The sequence below is a fragment of the Scyliorhinus torazame genome, chromosome 16 (assembly GCF_047496885.1).
Source record: "Scyliorhinus torazame isolate Kashiwa2021f chromosome 16, sScyTor2.1, whole genome shotgun sequence".
Taxonomy (NCBI): Eukaryota; Metazoa; Chordata; class Chondrichthyes; order Carcharhiniformes; family Scyliorhinidae; genus Scyliorhinus; species Scyliorhinus torazame.
Genome location: NC_092722.1, coordinates 158,321,054 through 158,337,189, shown reverse-complemented (window position 1 = coordinate 158,337,189; position 16,136 = coordinate 158,321,054). Strand labels below are relative to the sequence as shown.

At 54.7% G+C, this 16,136-nt stretch overlaps 1 protein-coding gene across 1 annotated transcript in view; it reads right to left on the bottom strand.

Annotated features, from left to right (window-relative positions):
* Positions 1 to 10,424: 10,424 nt before the first annotated feature.
* LOC140392308 (scavenger receptor cysteine-rich domain-containing protein DMBT1-like) overlaps positions 10,425 to 16,136 on the bottom strand; it is a 107,581-nt gene continuing 101,869 nt past the window's right edge. The window contains exon 14 of the mRNA XM_072477625.1: positions 10,425 to 11,180. Within this exon, the coding sequence (XP_072333726.1) occupies positions 11,143 to 11,180 (38 nt within the window). The 3' untranslated portion in view covers positions 10,425 to 11,142. The remainder of the gene's footprint in view (positions 11,181 to 16,136) is intronic.

Genomic DNA, 16,136 nt, shown 5'->3' with positions numbered 1-16,136 from the left:
GACTCCTTCCGATCTTCTCCCACTCCCTGCGGTTGTGAGATGCCTGCTGGGGGCCATCTGGGAGGGGGTGTGGTGGATGTGAGGAGTGTGGGATAGGGTTGGTGCCAGGAGCATGGTGCTGGTGACTGTTCCTTGCCGCCCTGAGAAGGTCGTACAGCTTCTTCCTGCACTGCTGCCAGGTCCTGGTACCTGCACCAAGACTCGGTTGATATTTGTGGGTGGCAGCGTCTTTCCACCCTGGGGAATAGGGTGTGCCACCTCTCCTCCATGGCATCCAGCAGTGGCTCCTGTGGGACTGCTCTCCGGGGTGGCATTATCTTGGCTGTAATGAGTGTGTGGGGAGTTGAGTGCATCCAGGAAAATGTAACACCTCTGATGTACCATCAATTACCACGAGACGAGAATGGTGAAACAATCGAGGCTTTATTGCACAAGATGTTGTGCCTCCTGCAGCTGGAACCAGAATGGGAGCAGCGCAGGAGAGCATACACTTTTATACGCCGCCTGCTGAGAGGAGCCAGCAGGCTGGGATTTACTGTGGTACCAGTGATAGAGTGGCAGTACCGTAGTACATGTAATGTGGGTGGGGAGCCAGCGGGTGCCAGGTCCCAGAGGGAGACTGTCCTGTCGCCCATCAGGGTGTGCCATGTAGGCGTACTGCGGGTTTGCATGGAGGAGGTGGACTTTCGCAACCAAGGGATCCGATTTGTGGTTCCGCACATGCTTCCGGAGGAGGGCGGGCCAAGGAACTGTCAGCCACGTTGGGAGCGAGACCCCGGAGGTGGACTTCCAAGGGAAGGCGAACACGCGTTCGTGAGGGGTCTTATTAGTAGCGGTGCACAGGAGCGACCGGATGGGGTGGAGCGTGTCGGGGAGGACCTCCTGCCAGCGGGAGATCGGGAGATTTCTAGACCGAAGGGCCAGCAGGACGGCCTTCCAGACCGTCCCATTCTCCCTCTCCACCTGCCCATTTCCCCGGGGGTTGTAGCTGGTTGTCCTGCTCGAGGCGATGCCCTTGCTGAGCAGGAACTGACGCAGCTCATCACTCATGAAAGAGGATCCCCAGTCGCTGTGGATGTAGGTGGAGAAACCGAACAGAGTGAAGACGCTGTGCAGGGCTTTGATGACCGTGGCAGAAGTCATGTCGGGGCATGGGATGGCGAAAGGGAACCGGGAGTACTCAGCAATTACGTTGAGGAAGCACACATTATGGTCGGTGGAGGGGAGAGGCCCTTTGAAGTTCATGCTGAGGCGCTCAAAGGGGCGGGAGGCCTTCACCAGGTGCTCTCTATCTGGCCGGTAGAAATGCGGTTTGCACGCCGTGCAGACGGGGCAGTCCCTGGTCACGGTCCTGACCTCCTCGATGGAGTGGGGCAGGTTGTGGGCCTTGACAAAATGGAAGAACCGGATGACCCCCGGGTGGCAGAGGTCATAGTGGAGAACCCGGAGTCAGTCCACTTGTGCGCTGGCACATGTACCGTGGGATAGGGCATCTGGGGGCTCATTGAGCTTCCCCGGGCGATACAAGATCTCATAGTTATAGGTGGAGAGCTCGAACCTCCACCTCAAGATCTTGTCATTTTTGATCTTGCCCCGTTGCTTATTGTTAAATATGAAGGCAACTGACCGTTGGTCAGTGAGGAGAGTGAATCTCCTGACGGCCAGGTAATGCCGCCAATGTCGCACAGCTTCCACAATAGCTTGGGCCTCCTTTTCGACAGATGAGTGCCGAATTTCAGAGGCATGGAGGGTGCGGGAAAAGAAAGCCACGGGTCTGCCCGCCTGGTTGAGGGTGGCGGTCAACGCTACGTCTGATGCAACGCTCTCCACCTGAAAGGGGAGGGTCTCGTCGACTGCGTGCATCGTGGCCTTCACGATGTCCGCCTTGAGGCGGTTGAAGGCCTGGCAGGCGTCAGCCGTCAGGCGAAAAACTGTGGACTTGATGAGTGGGCGGGCCTTGTCCGCATAATTAGGGACCCACTGAGCGTAATACGAGTAAAAACCCCAGACATCGGTTCAGGGCCTTGGGGCAGTGGGGGAGCGGGAGAGGGCGCATCCGGTCGGGGTCGGGCCCTTGGATATGACAAGACGGGGGAGTGTGGAAATATAGGTTTCTGGCTAAATATAACCAATGCATGATGGGATATTTGGCCAAAAGAAACTAACTGTTGATGTTAACTTGTATTTTGTTGTCTCAGTCTTACTCGGAGTCGGGTTTTCGACAGCCCCGAGGGCTCGTTCCACCTAGTGCAGTTTTGCACCTCGGATTGGTTCATTTTCTCGATGTCGGGGGGCAGTGGCACGGCATTTTGTTGATTTTCAGGTCATGGGTAGGTGGTGGCGAAGGAGGGCCACCAGCCACAGCCTCCCACCGGCCCAACATTCGATGCTGGGCTGCCCAGCCACAATCCCGGAGTTTCCGGGCTTGTTCCCGAAACTTTACAGTGGCCCAGCATAGAGGGCGGAGGAGGGTCAGAACCGCCACCACCCTTGGACCCAGAGCTCTGGAACGAGTCAGTGAGCAATCCACCTGTCGACGATTCTGGGTTGGGATCGAGATGGGCCCAGGGCTGGTCGGCCCACTCCATGTGGCGGAGGACCTGGGCCCAGTCGGTGACCGCACAGAGGAGGAGGGCAGCTCGGTGGCAGTCATGGAGGAGGAATTTGAAGTCCTCTGCAACGAGGCAGAGGTTCCTTCATGCCTGGCACCGAGTTGCTCCTCATCCCCTCAGGGGAAGTCCAGGGCTGTCTCAACATTCGTCACGGTCACCAACAGCATGCGGCTGGCTCGCGACAACTGGTTGGATTTGGCATTGCTCATAAGTTTTGCCCGTGCCAATGCCAAAGAGGCACGAGAGGTGTACCATGACCAGGAAGAGCAGTGCCGAGTTGTTGACTTTCTCGCCAGGCTCCTGAGAGAGTGAAGGGGCAAGCACTCCTCTGCTCCCTCCGAGCACTAAACTGGTAATGGTGAAGGTAGCACACTACAGCCGACATGGAGGTGTCCAGAGCTTGCCTCAATATCAATGGCAGTAGGGGCACACACCGCAGGTTCCAGACCTTCTCGGCCCTTTGTGGCGGGAAGTATGCAGTGTGCCTCCTGTAAGAAACCCACATCATCACGGGAGATGAAGCCAATTGGCTTATTCAGTGACAAGGTGAGTTTTCATGAGACATCAGACCTCAAGTTTAGGCGAACTGGCTATCTTGTTGGCCTCACATTTTAGCCAGAGATCTTGAGGGTCAAGGAGCCAATGCCAGGCCATTTGTTGCACGTGACAGTCCGCAAGGGTGGCATGGTGTTTCACTTTGTGAATGTCTATGCTCCGCAACCTGGCCGCAGCAGGCGACTTTCTTCAACATGGTGTCCACTCTTCTTTGCAGCATCGCCACAGACAAATTTACCTTCCTTAAGATGGATTTTAACTGCACCCTCATGGCCAGGGACTGCATTGGTGCCCACTGCATTGGCAAAGTTGAAACGTCTGTTCGGGACTTTCGACTTGGTTAATATTTGGTGAACTCTCCAACCTGAATCCAGCGTGTTCACCTTTGTGCGCCCTGGGGCTTGAGTGTCCAGAATCGACCGCGTTTACATTTCAAAGGGTATTTGCCCAGCTTTCCGGCAGCTTCTCTGCAGCAGGTGCCATGCTCGGACCATCGCCCATGTTGGCGAGGCTCGCCCTGTCCCGCACTTAGGTATGGTCCACATACTGGCATTTTAACAAACTGTTGCTGGAGGACCAGCAGTTCCTGAACTCATTCCATCACTTCAGGGCCAGCTGGTGAAGGAAGCTGGGAGGCTTCCCCTGTTTGAGGGATGGCGGGATGAAGGCAAGCTCATTTCCGTGTCTTCTGTCAGGGATACGCGAGGGGGTTACAGCGAGGCGGAAATCCAGGATCAATCACTTGAACAAAGACGTACTCGACGTAGAGCCACGTCTCACTCAGCTCAGTGTGGACCCGGCCCTGTGGCTGGTGTACAGAGAGAATAAGGGTGCAATGCGGGATCTGCAACTTGTCAGGTCTCACGTCACATATGTCAGGTCGCAGAGCCGTCTCATCACGGACATGGACCGCGGCTCCCCTTCTTCTACCGCTGGAAAAGGGGCGCGTGTTCCATCAGCAGCTCCTTAAGCTGCTGGCTGAAGTTGGGTCCCTCGTCTCGGATCTGGAGAGGGTCAGGACCCTAGTCAGGGACTTTTATTCCACTCTATTCTCTCCGGATCCCTCCAGCAAGGATGCTCCTAGGGTTTTATGGGAAGACCTGCCGGAGGTCAGTCCGGAAGGCGCCGGGAGGCGCGACACCAATAATACTGGAGGAGCTGACTGGTGCTCTTGGCAGCCTATCGAGGGCAAAACCCGGGCTGGGTGATCTGCACACGGAGTTCTTCAGGATGTTCTGGGATCTCCTGGTGAGCGACTACATGGGGGTCATGGGGGAAAGTATCGCGACTGGGGAGATGCCCCTTTCGTGGCGCAGGGCTGCATTCACTCTGCTGCCAAACAAAAGGGGATCTCCACCATCTTTAGAACTAGCGACCAGTTTCCCTCCTCAGCACGGACAACAAAATCTTTGCCAAGGCAACGTTTTTACGCCTTGGCACCATTTTGGATCACATGATCCACCCTGCCCAGTCCTACACGGTCCCGGGCCACACCATTTATAATAATATCCATCTGTTCCAGGACCTTATCCATCACTCCCAAAGGGATAGTCTGTCAAACGCCTTCCTGTCTCTCGACGAGGAGAAGGCGTTTGACAGGGTGGTCCTTTCAACTTACGCAGACAATGTGCTCATGTTCATGGATCCCACTGACCTGCGGAGGATGAGAGAATGGCAGGCTGTGTACTCCGCTGCTTCCTATGCCAGGATCAACTAGGCCAAGTATTCCGGACTCTTGGTTGGTCCGTGACTGATGGACCCCCTCCCATAGGAGCACAAGCCCTTCAGCTGGCAAAGACCAACATCCTCTTATTTGCCCTTGCTGAGGAATTCTGGCCAGCTAACCGGCTAAGGTCACTGCTCGCCTGGCACCCTGGACAGGAGTGCTCCGAGTGCTGTCCTACAGGGGTTGACGTTGCGTCATAAACCAGCTCATCGTTCCATGGTGTGGTATCAGCTGGTCATCTTGACCCCAGCCCTGACTTTGTCACACACATCCAGAGAACCCACAACCGTTTCTTCTGCGAAAAGGGATCACACTGGTTGCTGCGGAAGTTCTGAGTCTGCGCTTGGGTAGGGCAGTCGGGCACTGGTGTGCCTCCACACCCAAGTGGTGACCTTCTACCTTCAGACCCTGCAGTTGTACCTTTACATGAGCCCGCTCCACGATGGTGTGCCCTGACGACTTACTTCTTCCGCTAGGTGCACAGCCTGAACTACAACATGCAGCTCCTGTGGTTGACCAGCGTGGTCTTTGAAACTCCTTCCAGGCACTTCCCATCTTGTACCAGAACGTTCTCAAAGTCTGGAACATGGTCACCACATGCCACAGCATTCCCCGGTCAGGAGTGGTGGCTATCATTAGGGAACAGCTACTCAGGAATTCACACCTGCTCCAATATCCATTCCGGTGGTTTGCAGATCGGAAGGCTGCGGCTGCCAAGGTAACCAGATTCGGGGATTTGCTGGGTGGCAGGGGAGTAGGCTGGATGACACCCTACGAGTTAGCCAAAAGCACAGCGGTGGCCGACCGCTGTGGTTTACAGCCGATGCCATCCAAGGCCTAAAAATAGCTGTGTTCGGACCCGAGAGCACTCACGGTCTCAAGGTGGCGCAAGTGTGCGGTGGCCTCCTCTCTGACTGGACCCCTGCTCGGACGGGATTCCACATTGGCCCCAAGCTCCGAACCCTCCCTCAGGATTCAGTGCCCCACAATCCTAGCCGCCTCGCGGAAATACCCTTCGAGCCTTTTCGCACTGCACGGTGGGGGGGGTTACTGTACGGGCTGCTGCTGCACACCTTTTACTTCCTTGCCCTCACCCGCCCGCCGTCTGACAAGCATTGGAGTGCCTTGTTGCCATCCGGCAGTGGAGGTATCCCACTTGAGGTCCCTCTATGGAAGGTTCCTTCCCCTCAATTTTGCGGATGTGGGGTGAAGGGTGATGCACGCAGCAGTACCGGTTTGCACCGGTTCACAGGCTGGCAAGATGCCTGCCTTTTTTGCGGTCTTGTGGAGTCCGTGAGCCATGTCTACGTTGAGTATTCTAGGCTGCACCGCCTTTTTAGTTTTCTGACAACCCTTAAACTGAAATTTTGTTCACACTTCAGTCCCACACTCCGCATCTACTGGCATCTGGTGCGGAGAGTGGCAGGTAAGGCAAAGGGCCTCCTCGTGAGCCTGCTCCTGGGCCTCGCAAAACTTGTCATCGACAGGTCCAGACAGCAAGCAACCAAGGGGGTCGCCCAGTCGAATTCTCAGCCTCTCTTCCGCGGCTATGTTCGTGGCCAGTTGTCCCTGGAGAGGGAGCATGCAGTGTCCACGGGCACTCTCGGGGCCTTCCGTGCCAGGTAGGCACCACAGAGGTTGGATTGTTTTATCAACCCCTCTTATCACATTTTGATTTGATGTGTCATAAGTTTCCATTGCTCTTTGTTATTTTTGGGCAGTGCCCCTAACAAGAGCAACCCTTTCTAATTTGTTCCTGAGTTTGTATCTGTTACTCTATTAAGTTAACATTAAAAGACTGGTGTGTGCTCTGTGCTCTTCTGCTGTTTTGGCTGCAAGACTGCTTGAAGACCATTGTGTTATGTTTGCTGGCTGCCTTTTCTACTCCTGAAGCTGGAATGAGGCAAAGGAAAGCTGCGAACAAGCCTACTACCAGTCTGATGAAGAGGAAGAGGAGCTTTCTCACTCCTATGCTATCCTGTGAGTTACTATGGTTCTGGTACTAACTTTTCCTTTTTTTGAAATTCTGCTGCTGAAGCTGCCATAGGAGGAGAGTGAAGGGAGCCTGCCGCTACTGCAAATACCTGGGACTGTGTCTCAGCTTGTAGCTGCCATTCTGCGTTCTTTGACCTAGAATGAGGCATGGGGAGGTTTTGGCAGGCCTACTATCGAGATGAAGATGGAAGAGAGTATGCTCTTGTAATTTGTTGATACCTTCGCTGGAATATTTTGTTTATTCCCTTTTAACTGTTTATCGACTTAATGCCTGGAACTGGGTATTATTTGTTAATGAGACCAGATGCCGATACAGAAGAAGTGGAGGAGTGGCGGCCCGGTTCGATTGTGCAACTCGGAAGTTGTGTCGGGATGCCTTTATGGCCTACTGATTACTTTTTGTGTTCATGGCTATCTGCTGCTCCCAGGTTGGAAGCCGTGTAGGGAGTTGGTGGTTTTTGTTTTTGTTTTGTACAGTTGTTGGTGTATGTGTAACTGGTACGGCATTGTATGCTTGATAGTGTGTTATTATTGTTTATTGTTTTCGCTTAGCAGCAGGGGAGGGGTGTTTTCTCTCTTCCTTCCGCCATGCCCAAATGGGAGGACAGGGTGTGTTATGCTCTGGCTTAGATTCTGGTGGTTTCACATCTTGTTGATTATGGTGTATAGTGGGGCATTTCAGTATCACTATTTGCTCTGTATTGTCTTGTGCATCATGGTACTGTTATCAAACTATAATATACTCAATGGTTTCCCATGGGTAGGTGTGCCATATAGTATGTGGGGGTTATTGCCGAGCATCCCAATCAGGCCATGATACCTGGACACTGCGCCTGAACACTGCAGGAAGCAATATCACGGTCGCAGCGAGCAACATCTGAACACTCAGGGGCTCAGCCCCAGCACTGGCGAGATTTCAGTGACCAGAGGTATGTGCACTGGTGAGGGCACCAGTGCACTGCCCAAGTATCCTTACATGTGGGTGTCTGGGGTGGAGGGTATGGGGTCTGATGACATGGAGCCCCCGATGCGGCTGGGGGTGTGTAGGCTGGACATGTTGAAAGACTTGGGATGTGGGGGGAGCAATGTGGGAATGGAGAGTCCCGGGCGAAAGACACTGCTGATTGTCAGTCTCACACCTTCTCCAATTACCTACAGATATTACACGGGATGGATGATATCTTGGACCCCAGGAGGCTGCCCTCACGGTGCTGCTGGCAGGTGAGGCGGACAGATGCCGGAGAAGGCAGCGTTCGCAGCGTCAACATAGGGTCGAGGTGGCGGCTCATGTGCAGTGCCCCACCCCACATCCTCAGGACCTGGCCTCCCATCAGACTAGGGAGGGACCAGTGGGGGAGGGCAGTGACTGCCCAAGATGTACAGGCATTGCTGGTCTTTTGAACAGGTAACAGACAGCGTTTGCCGCAGGAGGCTCCGCCTCAACAAGGGGACGGTGTGGCACCGTGCCATGTCCACGCAGACTTAGCACCACATGAAGGAAGAGGATACCCGCTCCCGCTGCCCATCAAGCTCACCGCAGTCCTGAACATTTACGCCACAATATCATTCCAGGGCTCGAGCAGGAACTGTGTGGCATCTCACACCCAACACCCACAAGTGGATCTGTGAGGTCACAGATGCCCTATTTGCTCGGGCAGATAACTATGTAAACTTTGAAATAGAACAGTCCTAGCAAGATGCCCCGCCAGCTGGATTCTCCACCATCGCTGGGATGCCCCAAGTCCAGGGGGTAATAAATGGCACTCATGTCACCTTGCGTGCACCGGTTTGTCCGGGACTGCCCTACAGCAACAGGGCAGCATGTGTGCGAACACCACATGAAGATCATGCATGTTCTGGGCGGCACAGTAGCACAGTGGTTAGCATTGTTGCTTCACAGCATCAGGGTCCCTGGTTCGACTCTCGGCTTGGGTCACTATCTGTGCGGAGTCTCCATTATTGTTATTATGTGTGTGCACGCTTCCCAAGGAGTGTGCACGACAGCTACATCCTGGGGCAGTTGGACATCCCTGGCCTCTTCGACGACTACCCCACGATGGCCAGTTAACTCTTGGGGGGTAAGAGGTACCCGCTGAGAACCTGGCTAATGATGTCAGTACGGAGGCCAGTGATCGATGCGGAGAACCGACACTCCCATGCGGCCGCCTGGGCTGAAATTGAGCGGTGCATTGGACCCCTCAAAATGTGGTTCCAATGCCTCAACCACTGTGGTGGTGCACTGCAGTACACCCCCAGAGGATCGCCTGCTTTGTGATGGTCTGTTGTGCTCTCCACAAATGGCACAACAACAGGGCTGATCTCTTTGGTGACATGACTGTGAGCTGAGGAAGAAACATACCTGCAAGTGGGAAGGCAACAAGATTCAAAATTATCAGGACATCGGAGCAGAGTTGTCGGAGCTGCGGGCAGGGTTTAACAAGGCCAAGGCGGTGCTGTACCGGGGACAGATCAGGTTTGGGGTACTCTACCCGGCGAAATTATGGGCAACGTTTAGAGACTGGGAGTATTATTTCGAGAAGCGGCCGAAGACTTCATTAAGGAGCATAAACTGGACGCGAACTGAGTGAACAATGCTTGGGAACCGGGGTGCAGGCACTTCATAATGGTTGGGAACATGTTTGAAGTGGGGGTAGGGATTGGGGAATTTTCGTCCCCTCCGGTTTGGAGGGGGTCCTTTTTTAGGTTTGTTGTTTATTATTGGGATTATGAGGGGTGAAAAGTTTATGTGGGGATGGATGTTTCCACCCCCCTCTCCTGTTTTATGGGACTGTTAGTGTTCAGCATTTGTTTGTTTGCTTTTGGGGGAGGCGACCTGGTATTCAGGAGAAGTCTTTCTTTGGGTAGGGGAGGGTAAGGTCAGCAGAGATCATTCTTCCTTGAGCTGAAGAGTGGGGGGAAGGGGAGGTCATTGGGAGGTGCCTTTGGGCAGGGGCTGTCACGCTAGCAGGTAATGCTGGTGAACAAAGTGAGGTGGTGGGGGAGAAGGTTGAGAGGGGTGACCGGGGGTGGAAGGGGGAAGAGGTTGTTGCAACATGGCAGGGGGTGAGAGATGACATGGTCAGGGGTGGAGAAGGGGGCCATCTCTGATGGGCTGTGTATAGGGTGGAATTAAGGGGGCTGGAGTTAAGTGGGGAAGATGACGGACGGTAGAGGGGATTGGAGGCATAAACCTCTGGTAAGGCTGGTAACCTGGAACATCCGGGGACTGAATGGGCCGGTTAAAAGGTTGCGGATGTTTTCGCACCTCGGGAGCTTGAAAGCGGGGTGACTTATCTGCAGGTCACGCACCTCCGTGGGATGATGTGGATTTTATGAGGGGGTTGCTGGCAGCAATTCCGGATTTGGCCACGCACAAGTTGATCATGGGAGAAGATTTTAACTGTGTCCTAGAGCCGAGGGTGGATAGGTCAAGCCCCAGGTCGATGGGTAGGGTACGAATGGTAAGGGAGCTGGGGGGATTTAAGGAGAGGATGGGTATGGTGTGATGCGACCATCAATTCACTCGAAGACACGTGGAGAAGTAAACTATGGTTTTAATCAGCTTAGAACTGAGCCTGCCTGTGACCGGTACAACATTGAAGGCGGCCCCGCAGGTCAGCAGCTCTTATACTTCCTGTAAAGGGGAGCCATGGGCGGAGCCCGTACATGCCCCAACATATCCCCTGTGGGTGAAGCCACACAATGGCCCATAGGTAGTGCCCACAGGGTTAATAACATAACACAGTGCACTGGTGAATTATCAGTAATTATATATTCACCACATTCACCCCCTGATTAAAAATGAAGTCCGGCGGGGGTGACGGGCTCATAGATTCAGTCGGTCCGGTGCCCGGATCATATGTTTCGACCGCCGAAGCACTGGCGTTGCAGCCGCTTCGGGTGGCTGTGGAAGTGGGTCCGGAGCAGGCACAGGCGTGGACTCCGGGAGCGGCTCTTCCGGAGCTTCATTCCTGTGGACCGGTGCGGCGGGTGGGAGGGAGCGCGGGAACCATATAGGGGTGGGGGCACTGAACATGGGAGGTTGGACGGGACATAGTGTGGGGGATGCAGTAGTGGGAGTGGTGTTGGAGCCTGCGGGCGCCAGGTCCCGGAGGGAGATGGTATCTTGCCGGCCATCGGGGTGTTCGACGTACGCGTAGTGTGGGTTGGAGTGCAGGAGCTGGACCCTCTCCACCAGGGGGTCGGTCTTATGGCTCCGAACATGTTTTCGGTGGAGGACTGGACCCGGTGTCATCAGCCAGGGCGGAAGCGAAGCCCCTGAGGTAGCTCCCCTAGGGAAAACAAACAAACGGTCATGAAGAATCTGGTTTGTGGCCGTGCAAAGGAGCGACCTAATAGAGTGGAGCGCATCGGGGAGGGCTTCCTGCCAGTGAGAAACTGGGAGATTCCTGGACCGCAGGGTCAGTAGGACGGTCTTCCAGACCGTCGTGTTCTCCCTCTCCACCTGCCCGTTTCCCCTGGGGTCATAACTGGTAGTCCTGCTCGAGGCGATGCCCTTACTGAGCAGGTACTGACGCAGTTCGTCGCTCATGAACGACAAGCCCATGTCGCTGTGGACATAACTGGGGAAACCGAACAGGGTGAAGACACTATGCAGGCCTGTAATGACAGTGGGGGTGGTCATATCAGGGCAGGGGATGGCAAATGGGAAGCGGGAGAACTCATCTATGATGTTAAGGAAGTACATGTTGCGATTATTGGAGGGGAGGGGCCCTTTGAAATCGATACTAAGGCGTTCAAAGGGCCGGGACGCCTTTACCAGGTGGGCCTTATCCGGTCGCTAGAAGTGCGATTTACACTCCGCACAGATATGGCAGTCTCTGGTTATAGCTCTGTCCTCCTCGGTGGAGTAGGGCAGGTTGCGGGCCTTGATGTTATGGGCGAGGCGGGTGACCCCCGGGTGGCAGAGGTCATCGTAGATAGCCCGTAGTTGGTCATCTTGCGCGCTGGCGCATGTGCCGCGGGACAGGGCATCTGGAGGCTCGTTGAGCTTCCCAGGATGATATACTATATCGTAGTTATAGGTGGAGAGTTTGATTCTCCACCTCAAGATCTTGTCCTTCTTGATCTTGCCCCTCTGCGTATTGTCAAACATGAAAGCAACCGATCGTTGGTCGGTGACGAGGGTAAACCTCCTACCAGCGTGGTAGTGCCTCCAGTGCCGCACGGCTTCCACGATGGCTTGGGCTTCTTTTTCGACCGCAGAGTGTCGAATTTCGGAGGTGGTGAGGGTGCGTGAAAAAAACGCTACCGGTCTGCCTGCTTGGTTGAGGGTGGTGGCGAGAGCGACCTCTGAGGCGTCGCTCTCCACCTGGAAGGGGACGGACCCGTCCACTGCGCACATCGCAGCTTTGGCGATGTCCGCCTTGATGCAGTTGTTGCTGGCCTCTATGACCCCCTCCCGCAAGAGACGCTGGACCTAGAACCTAATGAACGTCCTGTCCCGCATGCTATACCACCTGATTCTGGTGGCTACTGGCTTGCAATCGGCGGTGAGGTTTGCGAAGAGCGGGGGTGGGGGGTCAATTTTTAGGGTCGCGAGGCTGCATATGGTGAGCGGGGGCAGGGGCCCCCCGAACTTAAGAGTTAGGCTCCTGAGGTTGCACTGGAAGTCGAGTCCCAAAAGGAGAGGAGCGCACAGGGCTGGGAGCACATATAGTTGAAAATTAGCGTACTCAGCGCCCTGTATCGCTAGGGTTGCAGTTGTGCATCCTTGGATTTGCACCGAGTGAGACCCAGAGGCGAGGGGTATGGTTTGTTGCGTCGGGAATATTGGGAGCGAGCAGCGGCTTACCATGAATGAAGCTCTCTGTGCTCCCGGAGTCGAAAAGGCAAGCTGTCTCGTACCCGTTAACCCGGACGGCCATCATGGAGCTCCGGAGATGCTTAGGTCGCGACTGGTCCAGGGTGACCGCGCTGTGTGTGGGTAGCCAGCGGCGTGATCGGAGGTGCTGGGGTGGCCCCGCGATGGCTGTCCGTGTAGGTCGCACGCGTCGAGCGGCGTGGCAGATGGCGGCCAAGATGGCGGCCCCCGTTGGTCGAGCGTGGCGGGCGGTGAGGAAGGTGGCATCCAAGATGGCGGCCCCCATGGATCGCACGTGGCCGGCTGCGTGGGGGAGGATGGCCAAGATGGCAGCCCCCATGAGTCGTACATGTTATGCAGAGGCGGCAGACACGCTGCCACCTAGCAGGGTCTGCGGGCCTGTGAGTCTGTGGATCGGGTCTGTGAGTTTGAGTTCTTAGACCTGGCCAGGCAGACCTTGCCGAAATGTCCTTTTCGCCCGCAGCTGCTGCAGTTCGCGTTGCGGCCGGGCAGTGCAGTCGGGGGTGTTGGGACTGGCCGCAAAAGTAGCAGGGTAGCCTCCCATGATGGGCGGGCGGCCGCGCGGCATTGGCCTGGGGTAGTCTCGGGTCGGGGGCCCACGAGGGGGTCGCGTGATCGGCCGGGAACGCAGTAAGGCTCTGAAAAGCGGCCTCCAGAGAGGTAGCCTGTTTTACCGTGTCGTCAAGGTCCTGGGTCCCTTTTTCGAGCAGGCGCTGTCTCACATAGTTCGATCGGACCCCCGCCAAGTAAACATCTCGAATGGCGAGCTCCATGTGCTGAGTGGCCGTAACGGCCTGGTAGTTACAGTTGCGCGCAAGGGCTTTGAGGTAATCATTTAGGGACACCACGGGGCGCTGGGGGCGAGTGGTGAAGATGTGTCGCGTGTGTACCTCGTTCACAGGCCGCACATAGAGGTGTTCGAGTAGTGTGAGGGCCTCTGTATAGGAAGCGGCTTCGTCGAGCTGGACAGAAATGCGATGGCTCACTCGTGCGTGGAGGAGGCTCAGCTTCTGTTCGTCAGTGACGGATGGCGTGGACGACGCGGCGAGATAGGCCTTGAAGCATCGAAGCCAACATGAAAAAAATGATTTCGCCTCCGCGGCCTGTGGATCGAGTTCCAGTCTGTCAGGTTTGAGGGCTGATTCCATCGTAGTATTTTAAGCTGATTAAATTGATGCGACCATCAATTCACTCGAAGACAAGTGGAGAAGTAAACTGTGGTTTTAATCAGCTTAGAACTGAGCCTGCCTGTGACCGATACAACACTGAAGGCGGCCCCGCAGGTCAGCAGCTCTTATACTTCCTGTAAAGGGGGTGGAGCCATGCGTGGAGCCCGTACATGCCCCAACATATCCCCTGTGGGTGAAGCAACACAATGGCCCATAGGTAGAGCCCACAGGGTTAATAACATAACACAGTGCACTGGTGAATTATCAGTAATTATACATTCACCACATGGTGGATCCATGGCGCTTTCAGAACCCAGGGGGAAGGGAGTATTCCTTTTTTTCACACATCTATAAGGTGTATTCGAGCATTGATTACATTGTAGTGAGTTGGGGAATTTTGGTTGGGGTGGAGGGGCAGAGTATGTGGAGATAGTTATCTTGGACCATGCGCCCCACTGGCTGAAGATTTGGTTTTGATCGGGACGGGAGCAGAGGCCGGGGTGGAAATTTGATTCGAGGTTGTTGGAGGTTTTTGTGATAAGGTGTGGGTAACGATTAAGGAGTATGTGGAGTTGAATCAGAATGGGGAGGTGTCAGCGGCCATTTTTTGTGAAGCACTGAGGACTGAAGGCAGTGGTCCGGGGAGAAATTATTTTGTTTAAGCCTTGTGCGGATAGGGAAAGGAGGGAGGAACATGACCGTCTAGTGAGATAGTGGAGGTGGACAGGAAGTATTCAATGGTGCCCACCACGGAGAGATTGGCGAGGAGGAAAAGGTTGCAGGGGCAGTTTGACAGGCTGACAACAGGGAGGGTGGTAGGGCAACTGCGTAGGGCAAGAGGGGTGCAATATGAGTATGGGGAGAAGGCGAGCCACATGCTGGCGTATCAGCTGCGGAGGCAGGCCGCATCCAGGGAAATATTGCAGATACGGACTGGGGCTGGAGATATGGTGTCGGAGCCAGGGAAGACAAGCGAGGAGTTTTGGGAATACCACCAGGGTCTGTACAAGGTGGACCCGGGGGGGAGAGGAGGGGTACATGGGGCGATTTCTGGACAAGCTGGAATTTTCCCAGGTGGAGGAAGCAAAGAGGCAGGCATTGGAGGAGCCCCTGGGTCTGATGGAGATGCTGGATAGTATCAGGGGTATGAAGTCAGGGAAGGCCCCAGGGCCAGATGGGTACCCGGTGGAATTTTATAAGGAATTTGCGATGCACCTGACACCACATCTATTGGGGGAATTTAATGAAACGCTGGAGAAGGGAGAGCTGCTGGAGATGATCACGTAGACAGTAAACACACTAATTCAAAAAAAGGGGAAGGATCCGGTGGAAATAGGCCCATATCACTATTGAACACAGATGTAAAAGTATTGGCTAAGTTGTTGGCAGGGAGGATGGAGGGTTGTGTCCCGGGAGTGGTTGCAGACGATCAAACAGGCTTCGTGAAGGGCAGGCAGCTCACCAGTAATATAAGATGGCTGCATGAATGTGGTGGTGAATCCGTCGGAGGCTCTGGTACCGGAGGTGGTGCTACCCTTGGATGCGGAGAATGATGCGGAGAAGGCATTTGATCGGGTGAAGTGGCGGTACTTGTTTCAGGTTTTGGGAATGTTTGGGTTTGGTCCAAGATTTGTGGCATGGGTGCTGTATGTGGCATCAAAGGCGAGTGTGAGGACGAATAGTATGAATTCGCGGAGCTTTGACTTACACAGGGGTACGAGGTAGGGGTGCCCGTTGTCACTGTCTGCACTCCATAGAGCCATTGCGATGGCTCTCAGGAGTTCAGCGGAGTGGCAGGGAATTATGAGGGGACATAGGGAGCATCGGGTGTCGCTCTATGCCGATGACCTGTTGCTGTATGTTTCGAATCCAGTGGAGAGTATGGGAAGGATTGTGGGACTGCTCAGGAGGTTTGGAGGGTTTTCAGGGTATAAACTGAATGGAGGGAAAAACAAGGTTGTCACGGTGAATGAGCTGGGACGGCAGGCAAAATTAGGGGGTATGCTATTTATGATAGAGAGAGATAGGTTTAGGTATTTGTGGATTCAGGAAGCAAGTAAATGGACTGGGCTCCATAAATGGAACTTTACAAAGCTGGTTAAGCCAGGGAGGATCTTAAGAGGTGGGATACACTGCAGTTGATGGTGTCGGGGTCCAAGTGGTGAAAATGAATATTCTGCTGAGGTTCTTGGTGATTTTTCAGGCTCTCCCAATCTTTAGTCAAAAGGCCTTTT